General features: G+C 38.7%; 1 protein-coding gene across 2 annotated transcripts in view; it reads right to left on the reverse strand.

Annotated features, from left to right (window-relative positions):
- Positions 1–5,464: 5,464 nt before the first annotated feature.
- Positions 5,465–17,199, reverse strand: part of rxfp1 (relaxin family peptide receptor 1) — a 61,493-nt gene continuing 49,758 nt past the window's right edge. Inside the window, exons 14-18 of one of the 2 annotated variants that reach the window (XM_069171234.1) lie at positions 16,917–16,988; positions 15,078–15,307; positions 8,946–9,356; positions 8,549–8,767; positions 5,465–6,878 (exon numbers count right to left, since the gene is read on the reverse strand). In XM_069171234.1, coding sequence (XP_069027335.1) covers positions 6,454–6,878; positions 8,549–8,767; positions 8,946–9,356; positions 15,078–15,307; positions 16,917–16,988 — 1,357 coding nt within the window. In that variant the 3' untranslated portion in view covers positions 5,465–6,453. The remainder of the gene's footprint in view (positions 6,879–8,548; positions 8,768–8,945; positions 9,357–15,077; positions 15,308–16,916; positions 16,989–17,199) is intronic. The other variant, XM_069171236.1, reaches the window with a different exon arrangement.

Below are 17,199 nucleotides of genomic sequence, written 5' to 3' on the forward strand. Positions count from 1 at the left end.
GCATTAATAATCAAAATGGGAACTAACCATAACCCTAATTAAATGAATACCTAGTTTAATCTTTTTCTGTTTGGTAAACCACTATCTGGGACTGTGTTGTGTTTTAGTCAATACTGTTTTATAGATTTGCTTTCACCAAAGATTTAATAAAGACAACATTTGTCTTTATTGTGTCCAGGTCACATTTGTGCAACTAAATGTATGGCAGAAGATACACTTACCTGATTCTGAATGCAACAATAAGGGAGTATTTTGCATAATGCTTTATTTAAGTAAAGGACCTGAAACCCTCAAGACTTATAAACTTTTTTCAGTTTCAAAATCCAAACAATGGCCTGAGATACAAGCTCATATAAACCAAATGTAAATAGTACATGAACCAGCAGATTTAAGGCAAATTGTCCTCATTTCATTCAAGAAAAACAAAAACTACTCTCGTTCAGTAATTTTATTGTCGGAGACAGTCAATGCAACAAATTTCACGGTAAGATGTTTAAAATCGTTTCTTTTCCAGCAATAATAAATGGAAGCCTGACGATATTCTGATTATATCACAGGAAAACCGCTGGCTTCTCTGTCTTTTTCAGCACGTATAGGAATACAGTGTAAACACAGACTGGCACATACAATTTATTCGAATACAAATCAATGTTCAGGTATCTAATGTATTCTCCTCTGTGTCCTGTTTACCATTCATTTATACATTTACAATGTCTGAAGTCAATTTCACAAGTCTTTGATCAAACTATGTACAGAAGAATTTGTATTCATTGGTCGTACGTGAGGATCATGTACAAATATCCAGTACACATCAGAGTGCACTTATAGGTTGGTGAAATGAAGACAAGTTCGAACCCACAGACCAGCTGGGGAATCACTAGACAGGATGTACAAAATATGATTTAAAAGTGCTGCCTGCACAGCTGCAACCCACTCATAAAATCTTCAATTGAAATTCGTCCAAATTAAATAGTCTTTGTTGAATAAACTGCATCTATCAAATATATTACATTCAATACATTCAACAAGTATTTTTTCTTGGCAGAGGCCACAAAAAAACAAAACACTTTTGATTGACTGAAGACAAAATACTGAATAAAATACAAGACATCTTTTCATGCTGACTGGAAAACTTGTAAAGCCTAGAGGGTAACCTTGAGGGTGTAAAAAATAACTCCTTGCTGTAAGCAGGTTGCATGTATTAACATCAATATGAGTCTATACACTAGCAAAGCACAGCATGAAATTAATTCTGGTGTGCATATTCACTCTTAAGAAAAACAAGATATAAAAGGGGTTTAATTCACCCTCACTAGCTCTCCAGTGGGTGATTACATGTTTCAGTTCACACAATTACATGATTTTTGGTTCAAAGCTTTCAAAGCTCCAAATTATATAGTGTTTCTTGGCACAGAAAATGCTCCCAAGTTAATTCTCAGTCAGACATTAAGTCAGGCATGATGAACTTGCAAAGACCAAATTAAAAGAAGAAAAGCGAGGTTTGGGTCTTTTCACTGCACTGTTGAATTACCGTGTTATCGATAGACAAGAATTGCACTTTGGGCTGATTTACAGCTACAAAAACTACCAGAGTTTAAGCTGGTACATTAAGATCAACAGGTGGCAATATAATACGGTATGAAGTGCACCGAACAAATTTAATATTAAGGAACAATATCATGACAGAATATGTTTTACAACCACTGACCAAGAAATTTCTCGACAAATAATTTTGACTAAAGAAAATGAATTCTTACAGTGAACAAAATAGCCATAGCTAAACATTGATAGTAGCCTAACATAATACAATTTCTAGGTGTTCAGTTATTTTCTGAGAATACCACCCCCCCCTCTTATATATAGTCGATGGCCAGTCAAAGCTAGTCAAGAAACATGAATTGCAGCAGATGAAGACATGCTGATGTTGCCTCCTAGATGCATGTGATTGTGTCTGCCTTTAAAACACATGTACCAACTGCAGGCAATCACTTTCACATCTTCAGCTATGTTATTTCGATTATGTTTTTGAGTGCGATGCTGTACATTTCACATTTTATACATAATGCCACTACCTAAACACAATCTTTAATAAAAGTGAAACATCAAATTTAGTGAGGACAATCAAATTTAGTTTTTTTCCTATATTAATCAGAAAATATTGGAAACAATTGGAAACACACCTAACAAAATGAAGAGTCCACACAGCCATGCTGACAGCTCTGTGAGGCTTTACTTGGGCACAGTGGTGCTTCGAGTAAAATGCGTCAATGTCAGCGTGCTCACAATGATCATGCTCATATTTCCAGGAAATCCATCCAATATTTGACAAGATGTTTCACTAAAAGCCCAAAAAATGTCAACCGTGGTGTTGCTGGTGGTCACCGGACCACCAATGTCAGCACTCCTTATCCTCACCATGACTGTCTGTACACATTTTTGATGGTGATCCACTGGAACGAAGTGGTGCCAACATCACCATCCCTAGAACTGTTCTGTAGCTAAAAACGAACAAGAAATGCAGCCGTTATTGCCCGCAGGTGGAGCAAATGTCGTAACACGAGCAGTTATTATTTTCCCTTTTGATAGATGACAGCAGTTGGATTGAAGCCACCACTGTCACTGTGCAGTTAGATGATATAGACTGGCCTTGCTGTTAGGAGCTTTGTGTCAGCCGCACTGAGTGTCATTCCATAATTCCTCTGTTGGTGTCCTTCTTTGTCTTTGAAGCCAAAGTGGCTGTTTCTGCAAATGCTAATGACACAATCCTTCCTCCATTTATGGGAAGTTTCCTGATGGAAGAATGAAAACATTGTTCCAAAATGAATTTTGACATAAAAAGCAACTACAACAACAAAGAAGTGTGTAAGTAAATGAAAATTGTATTCAAATCCACAATGCATCAATGACCCACTTGTGAACCTCATTTGCTGCATGAATACTTCAGAATATATGCATGGGCATGTACTGTTTATATGATCCAAATCTCTGGCTCAAAGCAAAACAAAGGCGTGTGTTTATATGTGCACCCTTTCTCTGCAAAAACAACAAACCCTCATCTTTACCTCCAGGAAACATCTCCACACTCACTGTGGGCCTTAAATGCAACAATCAAATTTAATTCCCATAAAGCCCATAGACTGCGAACCCAGATATAATTGCACAACCTTGCAGCACACCATGATACTGTACTCCTTCTGATTACTGCAGTAACATCAATTGTTGTTGGAAGGCTTCCTCTTATTTCAAAGGTTTCCCCCGGTTTGTTTAGGAATATAAAACACACCATTCTTTGCATTCATACACACAGGGAGCGTGTTTTACACATGAGCAGGTCATATCATGTATAGTCAAAATGTTTAATAGTCAAACAGCAAGTGATTTTCTTAATTAATTACAAAATGAACAACGGATTTCCTGGTTCTGGTGACTCATAAAACTGAGGTGAGTAGTAGGAATATTGTCAATCTAATTAATCAGACTATTTCATCAATGAAGGGACAATTATAAAAACAAAAACAGACATAACTCCCACCGAAACTGTTACCAGTTTGTGTTATTTTTCATACTCTCAATAACCATTTGAACAATTAAATCACTGATTCTGACTTAACTGGTTTGAGGTTCATTTAAAAACCGTGCAGTCAATGCAACCTTCAAATGCAACCAAAAAGGAGAAGCTCGACATCTAAACAACAATATATATATTCCCACTTGCAGTTTCCCACTTGTTATTTATCGTCATGTGCCACAAATGTATTATATTTTGAATGAGTGCTATACACTCACATTTCAGTTGTTATTGGCTCTCAATGGATACAACCTTCTGCAACATGTATTTTAACCATCTAATTGGAATCCTGTTATGACAAGTGAATATTAAGTCATTTACCCGAGAGGAGTGTTGTATTTTTGGTTCCAACAACAGCTTGACTCAGCTAGCATGATCATTACGCTGTCTGATGATTCATTTAATGAATTTGTTTTTTCTGAACAGATTGAGTATGTCCCAGAATAAAACCTTCTGTCATTTTAAAACAAAACATCTGAAGATTGTGATTACATTGCAATATGACCGATGTCTCACTTCTGATTGCTGCCAATGAAGAGAACAAAAGCTGCTTCTAGATCACTGGTCGATTTTGACACATAAGATGGTGAATCTAAGGTGTGTTTAAGCCAAAAACTTCTTCATTATGCATCAGAGGCACTGGAACCAAAAGTTTTAGTTGTGATATCATACTCTAATCCAGGCAGATACTGTACAGACTAAACCTGATTTAGACCCGAGTAGTTTTAGATTGAGTTTAGGATTTCTGCCAGAATGGTTGTCGTTGTATTTTCAGTTTGCGGGGAGGTGTCATGATTTCTCACAGGGGTTTACAGGGCTTCTTTTTTTTTGGTCTTCATTTCCCACAAAAAGTTGAATTACACAAAGCAAATATGCCTTTCCCTCTTTTCGTCAACACTGCTGAGGACAGGGCTTGCCGCCTTATCTAAAGGAGCCTATTGGAATTATTAATGGACAAATTTGACTGCTTCCATGGCTCGGTTAGGTGTAAGCATCAAAGTAGCACATCCACCGCTGTGCAGACACATACAAGGTCAATCAAAATTTACTGTGCCGGAGGCAGGAAATGGCTCACACAAATCTATGAGCCTCGTACATTAGTGACTAGGTGTCAATAAAAAGGGCTGAGTGACCCTGTGCTTGCATTGTAACTCCATACGTATAGCAATAAGATTACTTCTCTTGGAAATCACATGGCTCTACACATGCAGTAGGTTTCATTTTCTTCCACTATAGGAAAACATGTAACCGTCACGCCGAGACAGGCCAAATTGTGTCTATTTCACGTTTTGTCGCGATACCAGCTTGAACTCGCAGTTACTTGTGATTGATGTAATAACTTAGAACTGAGCTTCTTGGTGTTAATGCACAGTCATCCCAGAAATAGATTGGCACGTAAACACAGAACAGTGAGACTAGAAAAATGTAGTACGCTGATGTCATCCTGGGTCGAGGGTTTTACTAAAATAAATCCTGAATGTGGCAGATAGCCCAGGAAAGAAAAAAAACCCATGATGAACTTGAACACCCGGGTGAGCAGTATCACACAGTGTAAACGACCATGGACATGATATCACTGACAAATATACAGTTTACTTCTTTATCTTTACCCAAGAAAATCCAAATTGGTTTAAGGGTAGAAAGTCCAGGTGGTGTTAAAAGATACGTCTCTACTCTTCTATAATTGTTTAATATTCCCAGGATAAGACCAGCAACAACAATGTGTCCATCCATCTCTCACGTTTTTCCAACTTTCCAGAGTCTGATGTTTGTAGTCCACAGATCTAGTCATCCCCGCAGAAAAAAATATAATAAAAATAAATAGCTTCATATATATGTATATATATATATATATATATATATATATATATGAACCCTATATATATATATATAAAACCCTATATATATATATAAAAAGAAAAAAAAGCTTAAAACATTGCAGCTGGCAATGGACAGCATTTGTTTTTGTTTTTTTCAACTATCGTTTACAGGTCAAATCTTTTAATCGATACTCACTTTACCACTAACACAAAATCAATTTTCCTGCATCACCAGTCAAACCAGTAAAATAGGATCAAACTAAATACCATTATCTGAACTATACACCTGGTCGATGGCGAAGGAAGCCCCCCTTCATTACAGACAATCACTCTCAGCCCATTTCTTCTACCTGCTGTTTTCAGGTCATCACTATAATGAACCACTTGCTACGTGAGCCACCTTTAAAATCATCACTTAAGCCATTAAGCCCCAAAGTAAAACACACAAGGCAGATATTTACGCGTACAAACATGTTTTCACAGTAGTGATGGTAGCATTTGTAACTTATTTTATGCTTTTTTGTTTCCTCATTGTTATGGTTACTCTTTTTCCATCTTTATCTTCGATTGAGCCAGAGAGACAAGACAACAAATGTACAATAATCTTAAATCCAATAGCAATGCATTCAATGAGTTTATATTTCACAAGCTAAATTGTTCTTTGGAGTGGTACTTATTAAATTTGAACAAAAAAAGCAAAAAGTCTTTTGTCCTTGTTAAAACCTCAAAGTTGTCTGGATTTGAACTTGCCTTGTATTGATAGGTATCTCTTTTGGAGCCAACGTGTAGTCTCCATTAAATTAATTGTACTGCCAAACAAAGGGACTTCATCTGTCAGCTGTGATGGGCAACACATGCGCACAGCGGCGATTTGAAAAACGGGAATGAATACTGAGCATTTTTAAACTCGTAGGAGGAATCTGGGCAGAAATCAAGGACAAACTCTCTTTCTAAGGGGGTAAATAGTAACTGTTGAGATGAATGAACCTGAATCACATTTTATTGTTCGAGGTGACTCTTTGACAACATTACAATAACATCCGTGTAGCTCTGCTGTTAGAACAACTATAGGAGTTCGTTTGTTTGTGTGTATGTGTGCGTATGTGTGAGTGTGTGTGGCATTGTTTGTTTCTGCGAGCACATTGACAGCACCGTACGCTGCTTCTGCGGTGGCTTCGCGCACACGTTAATGTCATTGTATCCGTCATTAGTGTTTTCCACCGGGGTTAGCTTGGCTAACGCGCCTTTTGTGTCCAACGAGTGCCCCTGCGTGACGCCGTGGCTGTTGTCCTGCAGGGGCCACATTTCCTGCCAGGTGAGTGACGGGTGATGAGCCGGGTGGCCGCTGAGCAGGGGCCTCTTCTGCCGGTAGTTGGCCCACACCTGCAGAATGGTCTCTTTGAACGGCCGCGTGGTCAGCGTGTAAAGGATGGGGTTGAGGGCGCTGTTGATGGGGAGGATGAATATGACGACCCAGGAGCTGATTGTACCTGCAAGAGGAGAGACAAAAGCACAGTCTGTGTTTATTGATTGTTAGGATTTAAGAAACTAATTCAACAGAAAAGTATTTTATGAATACTATTTATGTAATAAATTAAACATGATGTCCTTTGTTATCCACATTCTTGCATCCACAGGGACCTAATTAGGGAGCCACAGCTTCCCAGGTTATGTATGTAATCGATTCAGAAGAACATTAATTGGTCCTCAAGGTATACATTGCCAAGTGCGCCTCACTTAAATGCTCTTTATACTGAGAAGTCTTTTGAAAAACTCTTTAACACTTAGCAGAGCATAGACTACTTGCTGATTAAATAACACAATGGGAAATCAATTATTTAAGGAATACTTCACAGAAAATCTATCTTTCAAGTACTTTCCTCCTTTAAAACATTAGAGGTGGCTCGACAAAGCTTGCCTGCTTTGCAGAGGATGGCACCAATATTCAGCTTAGGTTCACAGCAAGCAATTTCAATGGCAGCCCGAAATCACAAAGTTCTGCCAGAAGTCATAGCTTAAAAATAAATATTGAGGGCAATATCGAGATGATGCAGAAAAATTAATGAGAAGTCGATTATGCCAGAGGGTGGCTTTCAGAAATCTCTAAAGACATTTTGGCATTGGAATAATAGTAATTTGAAGAGAAATTAATTTAAGCCAAAATCCAGTAAAACTGACTAAGATAGAAACTGACAGTTGTTTTGAGATATCAAGCATAAAAGACATTCAAAGTTATTGTTGGCTACAATGGTTTCTGAGACGTGATTTAAAGGAAGATGTCAATTGTATGAGCCCAAGCTTATCAGAAAAGTTGATCCAGATTTGAGATGCTTTCAAAGGCATCATTCTCTACAGTCTGAGATTTAACCACAGGTCCGGTGCATCAGCGGAGAGAGGTCAGCAGGGGACTAAAAGCTTAAAAGCCTGGCCAACTTTCCATTCGGGTGGCTGGCAGCTCAGTACACCAAAGGACCTCATAGTCATTGTTGAAATTGTTCGTTCAATGAAATTTGGTCTCTGTAAAATCTTTACAGGGACAGGTATAGTTCAATTAAGAAAACTGATTGCACAGAAATTGGAGCCTAATTTGAAGGACATTTATAATCGGGATCAATATTCATTACTTTTTTATTGATGTTAGTAAAAACTCTCTTTTTTAGAATGTGCTTTGGTTATAACAGTACCCATTTTTCAGAACAGTTTCCCCTTTTTTTAACCTCATTTTATATGTTCAAATTTTTGAGCTCCTTTTAATCAACAAAAACATTTAGTCTACCAATTACACCAATTTTATGTTGCTTCCCTCCTCCCATTGGTTAAAAGTCGTAACAGTGGCCATGAAGAGCCCTAAAATTAAACATTAAAATCATACAATTTATGTGAAATCACTGATCTATGTTCATAGTTTTGGTTGAGTGTAGTCGATTCTGTACAAGTTAAGGCTTGTTGCATATTTTATAGTTTGCATAATAGTCCAGAAGATGAAGAAAATAAGGCATGTACGAAAATATCTCCATCTTTCTGTGAACCCAAGTTGACTACAGATGCTAGAAACATTATGAGCCACATTGCAGGCCTGTTGAAGGGGGTGTATTCAATACTCAAAATGTAGATTTTCAGTGGAGTGTTCCTTTAAATGGTTATTGCTCTTCTACTATACCGGGAATCTCCACCTGCAGCAGTGACAGGATCTTCAGGATGAAAATGGGGATCCAGCAGAGGGAGTCGGTAATGACGATAGAGAAGAACCTTTTGGCAATGGTCACCTCTTTCTTGATGTGATTGCTGTATTTAGTCGTTTGAGTTCCTGTTCTCTGGATGTTATAAAACATGCTTGCATAGGAGAGGACAATGATGAGAAATGCCACCAGGTTAAGACCTACAGAAAAGAGAATTGATCAGTTTCATAAAATTACAATAGCTCAATGTGCAATCGTAACAAAGCTCTGCATCCACATGCAAAGAAATATAAATACACCCAGTAAATCATGAGACTGTACATCTGTAGTTATCTCAACAAAATAGCTCAAAGAACTATTACTAGAAGAAATCCTCACCCAGGAAAATGACGATGGAGTAAACATGAGCCCACATCGTCTCCGGCTGCTCGGAGTGCAGCGGGAAGCACACTCCATTGGTCCCATAGAAGTTGCGAAATAACCCTTTGCAAGCCAGTGGCAGGAAGGCAACAATAAAGCCAAACACCCAAATCCCAATAAGGATGGTGACAGTTCGTCGCCAGCCGGGAGTCAAGTACTTAAAAGGGTAGACAATGCAGATGTATTTCTCCAGGGTGAGATAGGTGAGGAGCAGGACGGACACTTCGGTGGACAGCATGGCCAAAGAGCCGATGACCTGACACTGGCTGCTGTCCATCCAGGCCTGAGCGTGTCGGTTGTACTCGCCTCGAAACTTCAAGTCATACGCACCGATCGCGAAGAGGTAGATGCCCATCAGCCCGTCTGCACCTGCGAGGAAGGATAGCAGTATTTTACACATTATTCTGAGAATTTAGCTTTGACAGATGTATTTGGACCTTTTGCTACAAGTAGTTTGAAACATTTTTTGGTCAGGTCAGGAGACGTGAGCTCAATGTCGTCTTTTTTTAAACACCAAAAAAAACAGACTTTGTGATAAAGCAGGTCTTCTCAATGGGAACTGCAGAGTGTTTTCTTAGATGTGACCATTAAAGAAACCAACTGGCTCAACATGACAGGCTTTTCATCTGCAACACGGCGACTGATGATACCAAGCAGACAACAGACATTTAAGCTTGGAAATCCATGCATATGAAAAGGAATCACGGGCAAGGACACTGGATGCTAACATGAGCTACTCTTTTATGTGTCTGAACTCTTAAGGATCATTTGAAATGCTCATTATAAATGTGCTCAAGTCAATGACACTTCTTTTGATTGTTTGACATTGGAATGTATAGAAGCATATATGCTCAGGGTTTGAAACAACAATACTGATATCCAGTTTTTACTGCTGAAAGTTTCTTTTTGCTCTCCTAAAGTATGAGCTTAAGAAGCTGGGAATGTGATTTAGTGACGGGATTCACAGTTACGACAAGTAAAATTAGGAAATATTTCATACCCTGCACAATTTCAAGGTCAGTATTTACTATTTAAACCTGTGGCATCGACCATGTTAACTCCTTTGTATTTTTCTTGAGTAGCATCCCTTTCATTGAATCAGCATTTAGACGACACTCAACTCATGAGAGCCTTGTTCAAATAAATCAACTTCTAGCCTTTGTTCAAATGTTAAAAATATGACTGTGCTTTACGTTTCCAGCAGAACACAGCTTACTTAGTAGCTTTGTAACGGCATCAGAACTGAGTAAAAGTGTCACAAGTCGAATTGTTATTCAAAGCAAACAGGGGCTTTCTTAGCATTGAATCATAGCCAGACCGAAGGCTTCAGAGGAGGCAGTACAGGGTTTTCTCAGATGCTTTGCAGAAACTAGTAGTTATCAAGCACACCAAGGAGACCGTCAGAGGATTAGCACATCAAAGATTTGTTAACTGAGCGACACAAAAGTAATTTCACTAAGGATTCAGATTTTTGCTTGACACAAAAGTGCAGTCAGCAAAAGTCCCTCTAAAAAGAAAAACAAGGCCATGCGCTTGGGGTGGGCTCAGACAAAACAGCATTTCACAGTGGCTGACTGGAGAGTCCTATTTCTTGATAAATTCTATGCTGAAGTGGATCAAACCAACAGTGGTGGTGGGAATATTCAAGTCTGGATGTGTTTTCCTGCTCTGGCGTTGGACACTTATGACAAACTGACGACACCATGACCAAGGAGAAGTAGCTCTCCATTCTACAGTGATGTGCTCTAACCTCTGGTTTGCATCGGGACCAGTGGATCTGACTCTATCTCATTGGAAACCCAACGATACTACATCCCGTCCACCGATAGCCGTATACCTGACTTCACCACAGGTCTGCCAATCAAACAGCCGCACCCCCAAAAACACATCTTATTTTCTAATTAATGTCGGGATTGTTTTCAGATGGACGGCCAGAAAACTAATAAGAAGGAGCGACTTTAGCGAGCAAAACTGAGACAAAGTCTAGCAGCACCCGGTGGTATTGCAGCTCAAGGCACTTCTGTATCGGCCTAAGTTTTCAGTCGCGGAAGCTACGTCCACTTTTATATTTAGTCTATGTCCCAAATACACCTCAAAGCTTTGCAAGAACTATTTGAAGACGAAAGAAGACCAAGGATTGCAGACTATCAGGGACTTTCCTCTACAGTCAGCAAATCTCAACCCTACTGAATGTTTATTGGGGCACTTGATGACTGAGAAAACCAACAATTTCAAACCATGCTGGGATAACAGGTTCCATGTAGGACGAGGGCATGCTGTCAGTAAAATAAAAGGCAGACTTACAAAGATATTTTTAAGCTTTGTAATGAAAACTTTCGAAATACATTTGAAACAAATTCTAAAATAGGAGTATCCTGACGGGTGATTTGCAACTTTTAGACATCACTGTGCATCACTGAGCGGAGGTGGACTTTAAAAACTTCTACCTTGTAAAAAAATACTGTTTGAAATCACTTCAGGAGTGATTAAAGCACAACTTTCTGTTGCCTGTTTTTGGGTGTTTGAACGGGCTGGAAAAATGCCCATCACAACAGTGAGTCTTCAGCCTTCAGGTGCACTAATGAGCTCATTATGGTTTAGCAAACTATATAAAAGTGCAGAACTCCAAAACTTAGTTGGACCCTTGAGAGAAGATTTTTTTGTGGTGGCATTCAATTACATGCCCACAACTTAATTGAGTGGAACTGAGTTCAAGGTTAAAAAGCAGGCTATCAGCACATTTATATAGATAACTGTAAACTGAAACTGGTTGAAAGGACCTTGCAGAGTAGGCACATTTTTGTTTTCATGCTGAAACTGTTGACATTTATTTTGCAGCGGTGTTTATGTAAATAAACACAAGTTACATTTTCATACTCGAAACTCCTGCAGAGAAAAAACTAAAACTAAAACAAAATGATAAATAAATCGGACCCCCTCATATTGTTTTCTTTTACACCTACTTCTTTTGCCATCGGCAAACGCAAAACAATGTTTTGTTGTTACTGTCAAAGCTGTATTATATTTCACAACTTATATCCTCTGAAGAATTCCTCACTTCTTTACTGCATCATAATATCATGAATGATATGTAAAAAAAAAAAAGTATCATTCTTTTGATATGGAAACATATCGATGGTCATAAAAAGGCATATTTAATATCGCACGCTGTGGGTTTAACTGTTAATGACCGCCTGTAAATTTGTTATGTTACTGTATGTTACGTGCAGATGGAAAGGTAAACTTATTAAAGTCGCCCTACCACTCGACTGAAAGTCCGTTGTGACATTTGACCTCGGGCTCAGTTGTGCGGATGCTGTGTTGATATCCTTTCTTCGAAAAGAAGGGTTTTAAAGAAATAACTCAAAAGAAAATGCGTAAAGGGAGAAACGGGTCGATACAAGGAGTCAACAGCTGATACGAAGGAGGAACATTTCTTTCAAGTTAACTCTTGTTTCAGCTCTAAATACGTATGACACAAACACTGTTTCCTCTTCTTTCTTTCTAGACTCAACTCTGCACTGCTTTAATAACCGGGTTAAAAGTAACACAAAGACACGTCCTGCTTGCATAAAGAGACACACTGTCTCTAAGGAGAAGCAAGGAATGAATGATGTCAAAACTATTTCATGTCTGTCAAGCACCTTAAACTCTGTTTTTGTCTGGTCTGAGCCTCCAGAAATGAACATGCTACAGAAAACAATCCCCACTGACACTCTAGTAATAAAGTTTAAAAGGCGGTGTATTAACCAAGCGAGCCCTAAAAAGCGATGAAGGACAACAACTGTATAACTTTCATTCGGGATCTAACATACAAGTTCTGCTTTGTATATTCTGAGCGCTTTGATCCTTGCAGCTTTGATCCGTATAGAAATCCCATACCACTCCTTTATTTCTTGACCTGCAGATGATATATGCCGGTGCCAGCATGTAATAACACATTATTACCATGTATTTTCTGCATATTCTGAGCTTGAATGAAAACCTTTACTGCCCCAAAGGCAATTTGCTTTGCACAATAGCATCAACAACAACACGACAACACATAACATGACAAAAAAAAAAAACTAACATCATGAGACAAAAAGAACAAAAAAACAACATAAAGAAAACATAATAAAAACATAATTTGGGAAATTGATAAAAGACAGGAAGTGTGACATGCAAGAGATACCCAAATCCCGACCATCTGATCAGAGCTTGTGAAGCAGCTTAGTGATGCGTGGAACAAAGGATGTAATGCCTCTTTTTGTCCTGAATACTAAAGTACAATACATTCTGAAAAAGTTAATGTCAAACAATGTCTTCTCTTTATGCAGTGAACATTCAAATGCAATTCGCTCTATTGGGAATAACAAACATTAAAACCCACACAAAGCCCTCGACCCTGTTACACATGTCCATATTTTTCACTATAATTACTTTCATGTAATATTTTCCATCTGTAACTTGTTACATCTCGGTGTGACCCACGCTGAAAAATAATTAGAAGCTGGTAAACAATGTGCATAGTGTAAAGAACAATGCATTACATGTTATTTTTAGTATCAGTAGTCCATGTCATATCAAGCCTTTTTAACTCTTAAAAATCAGTGCATGAATAAATGATTTAAATTTAAATGATTCCCTCTCTTTCCATGAGAATACACACATCTTACTTATCACAAACGCCACAGAGTTTCCACTTAAAACCAACAAACACAGGCCCCTATCGCAATGCTATCCCATACCGGAGAAGTAGATAAGGTTGGATATTCAAACTTCAGGCCGATGTATTCCTATCATAAGCTCAAACATTCATATGAAGGGCTTTTTCCAGTGTGCAGTTGTGTATGTGTTGTACAAAAGCAGCTTTATCAAGGGAAATACAATTTTAAATAAACATACTCCAGAAGAAAAGCGCATGTTATCGCAAAGATATCTCTTTTTATTACTTTGTTAGATGGGATTATTAGATAATTATCACCCCCAACTTCAGTGAACTATTTTTACATTTAGTGTGAGGTGTCAGACAGTGTGTGTGATATGAAATCGGTGTTGAGAAAACATAGCAATAAGCACACGGTAAACAAATTTACCTTTTTTTTTTATCGTCTTTGGGGTCCTATTTTTTATTCCTGTTCACACAAACAGGTAAAAGACACGGCTGCAAATACGAGGTGGGATGAAAAAGTGCCAAGACTGTTACTGTTGTGGGCAGACGGCGAGCAGCACAGTAATGGAGCAAAGCAATCAATAACTTTCATCAGTTAATTGTCCAAGGTGGTTGGTCAACATCAGCATCCCCGTTACACGTGGGGTTGTGACCAGTGGTACGTGCACATTTGCTTCTTCACCCTGGAACTGAAACTGGAGCAGAGAGTGGACATTACATTTTTGTGTCAAAGTTTTAGGGTTCGGAAAAAAAGTTGCGATGAGCCAAATAAGGCAAGCAAGGGTGATGGTGAGCGACGAACGTGTTGAGAAATTTGCGCATTTTCGTTGGAGAACCAAACAGTGCCATCGCGTGCACAGACAATGTTTCCACTCAGACGCCTCAGGAAAATCACAGTAGGACTCGGTGTTGCCAGTCTGACCCGTGAGGACAAATCCAGGGTGAACAACCCTGCGAATGTAAGAGAAAAAAAAAACACGCGCCTGACCTGATGCACACCGTTTTGACGTTCTGCTCTTCTTAAAACGCAAATGCCACTTAAAAACACCTCGCCAGGTTCATTGCTTCATCGCCTTAGACCTTCTAAAGCATTTCAAGGGCCTCTGTTACTGATTTCAAAGGTTTAACACCAAATTTGATGGGCACTCTGTTCAAGTCCGTGGTGAAATTGCAAATGCACACATATCACTGGTCACAAAAACTTGCGTCACACAGATGCTGATGTTGATCAAGCTGATGTTGAGTACTGACCCACAAAAGTTTTTGCCTCCCCCTGCTCCGTGCACACATAACAGTGCTGCACCTCGTTAACATAAAACATGCAGCCTTAAGACTTTTTGTTTTGTTTTGTTGTATTTTCACATTCTCAAGCAGTAAAAATGATATCCTGTTTATGCATGTCATTTTCTTTTTACCTGAAATGTAGTTTTACTCACAGCAGAGGGAGATGATGCACATGGCATGGAGTTTGTTCTCTGAGCGGATGTACGAGCGCATGCAGATGACGAACATGTTGCCGAAGCAGGTGGTGGCAGAAACGACCCAGACGAAGACCCGCAGCACGATGTTGGCCAGCAGGTCCTCAAAGGACGAGATGCCATCGGTGTTGGGCTTGCAGCTACGCACGTGAGGAGCGTAGCCGCAGTACTGGAACTTCTTGAAGTAGCTGTAAAAAATTAGGGGAAAACGATGAGTCAGGTTAAGCAAAAAAAAAAGCAGCGAGTTTGTTAATTTGCACGTAAGAGGTTTTGGGTTAATCCAGCCAGGTTGGATGTCCGCAGACTTAATAGTGTTTTTCTTTTTACATATTTTTTTTTGTATTAATGCAAAGCCGAAACAGTGACAGCAATTCAAAAAAAAAAAAAGAAAGAAGAAAAGTTCTGGTGATTTGGATTGGGGATTTTATAGGAGCATCAAGTAAAGGCACCATGTGGGTCGAGAGGTTTTGAACATAATCAAAAAAACCTATTTGGATTCAAATTGAAGGGGAAAGCTAGAAAAGTTTAACAGTAATTACTCATCCGACGAAGAAATTAAAGGGCCTGATTACCCAAATTGTGAAATCCTCCATTTTAGATTTACCTTCAATGGAATCTAGCAATGTATGGATTTTGGATTTATTTACCTGCTGTTCTGAAATGTTGATATTAATTTGCCAATTATGGTCCTCATGCATTTTAAAATGACATCTAAACAAATCAAAACGCTTTGGTAGCTTCTTTGCACTAAATGCTAAAATGAAAATGCTAACATTTTCATGATGGCAGTGTTATAATGCTTCTGTTAAATACATAAGTTTGCTAATAAATACAAAGTATAGTTGAAGGGGATCGGAAATTGTAAATGTTCCGGGTACATCTTCATGAACCAAAGTAGCAAACAATTAAAATTTTGACATGATGGCTTTATTTGAATAGTGAGTGGCGAAACAAAGTTATCACAATCCCCCTTTAAGACGATGTGGGTTTCTGTACAATAGTAGTTCCAATGGTTTTTCACCCAGTATTTGTTGAGAGATTTTATAATTTTCACAAATAGCACAAGTGTCAAAGTCATGGCGGGGCTGTTTCATTCAAAAACGGCAGACCGACCAACTGACATTGCCAAAGAGCTATGGTGTTAAAAACTCAATACGTCTTTTCAAAAACAATGTTCTCGTTATTCTGGTTAAACCACACGACAACGTTTTCATTGACGAACTCTCACAGCTCTTCCTGCGGATTATACAGGGACACATTCTTCCTGTAAAGAGATGCTGATTTCATTTTTTTTTTTAACGTTTTGTGTAATACTTTGAGCACCTGGTGCATCATTCATTTCAAATCAATTTAGGATGGTGACGCATTTTAAAACCAGGTAAAATTCTGTTGAGCTGCTCCTTTTAAATCAGGAAAGTTTTATGCAACTTTACAACAACTGCATTTGACTAAAATTTACTGAAGCACTATGGGGAAAAAAAAAGTCTTCAACAGCCTGTGTAATCGTATCTTCAGCTGAAAAGGCATTGAACTTCTCTTGTTCCCTTTTTTGTTGTTGCATCCCTTCCGAGACCTGCATGATTTGAGCTGATCTAGCGACAGGGAGGATGGATTACCCTAAACCCGATTTAATCATCTCACGGATTGAAAAGATGCTTGACAGTATCAATAAGGCTACCTCAGGGCTCACCACTAGAAATACAGTACCTATGAAAGACCCATGGTGTTCCATGACAGTCCATACTGAATAACGAGGATTAACAGTGTAAATATAGAGCACGACAAGGGAGTACTTACATGTGACTCAAGTATTTGAGAGGTTCAAACATCCGTCGTTGTATGTTTCCAATCTCTATCCCCTCAATGCTCCTTAAAAAAAAGACATTGATTTTGTCCTCCTCAGATGCCTCGTAAACAGACACAGTGGCGACAGAAACAAAAGCTTGTTTTCACCAAAGGTTTCCCCTCAACAAAAAGCCACTCAAAGCATATATGGGAAATATATTTACGAGAAGAAAGACTTTCTTCGAGCACGTCAGTCTTTTTTTCCCCTTTTCATTTCACGTTGTGTTTGTACATT

This window comes from Embiotoca jacksoni, unplaced genomic scaffold (genome assembly GCF_022577435.1).
Source record: "Embiotoca jacksoni isolate LCO1_2020_lvr unplaced genomic scaffold, fEmbJac1.0.p SCAF_5, whole genome shotgun sequence".
Classification (NCBI taxonomy): domain Eukaryota; kingdom Metazoa; phylum Chordata; class Actinopteri; family Embiotocidae; genus Embiotoca; species Embiotoca jacksoni.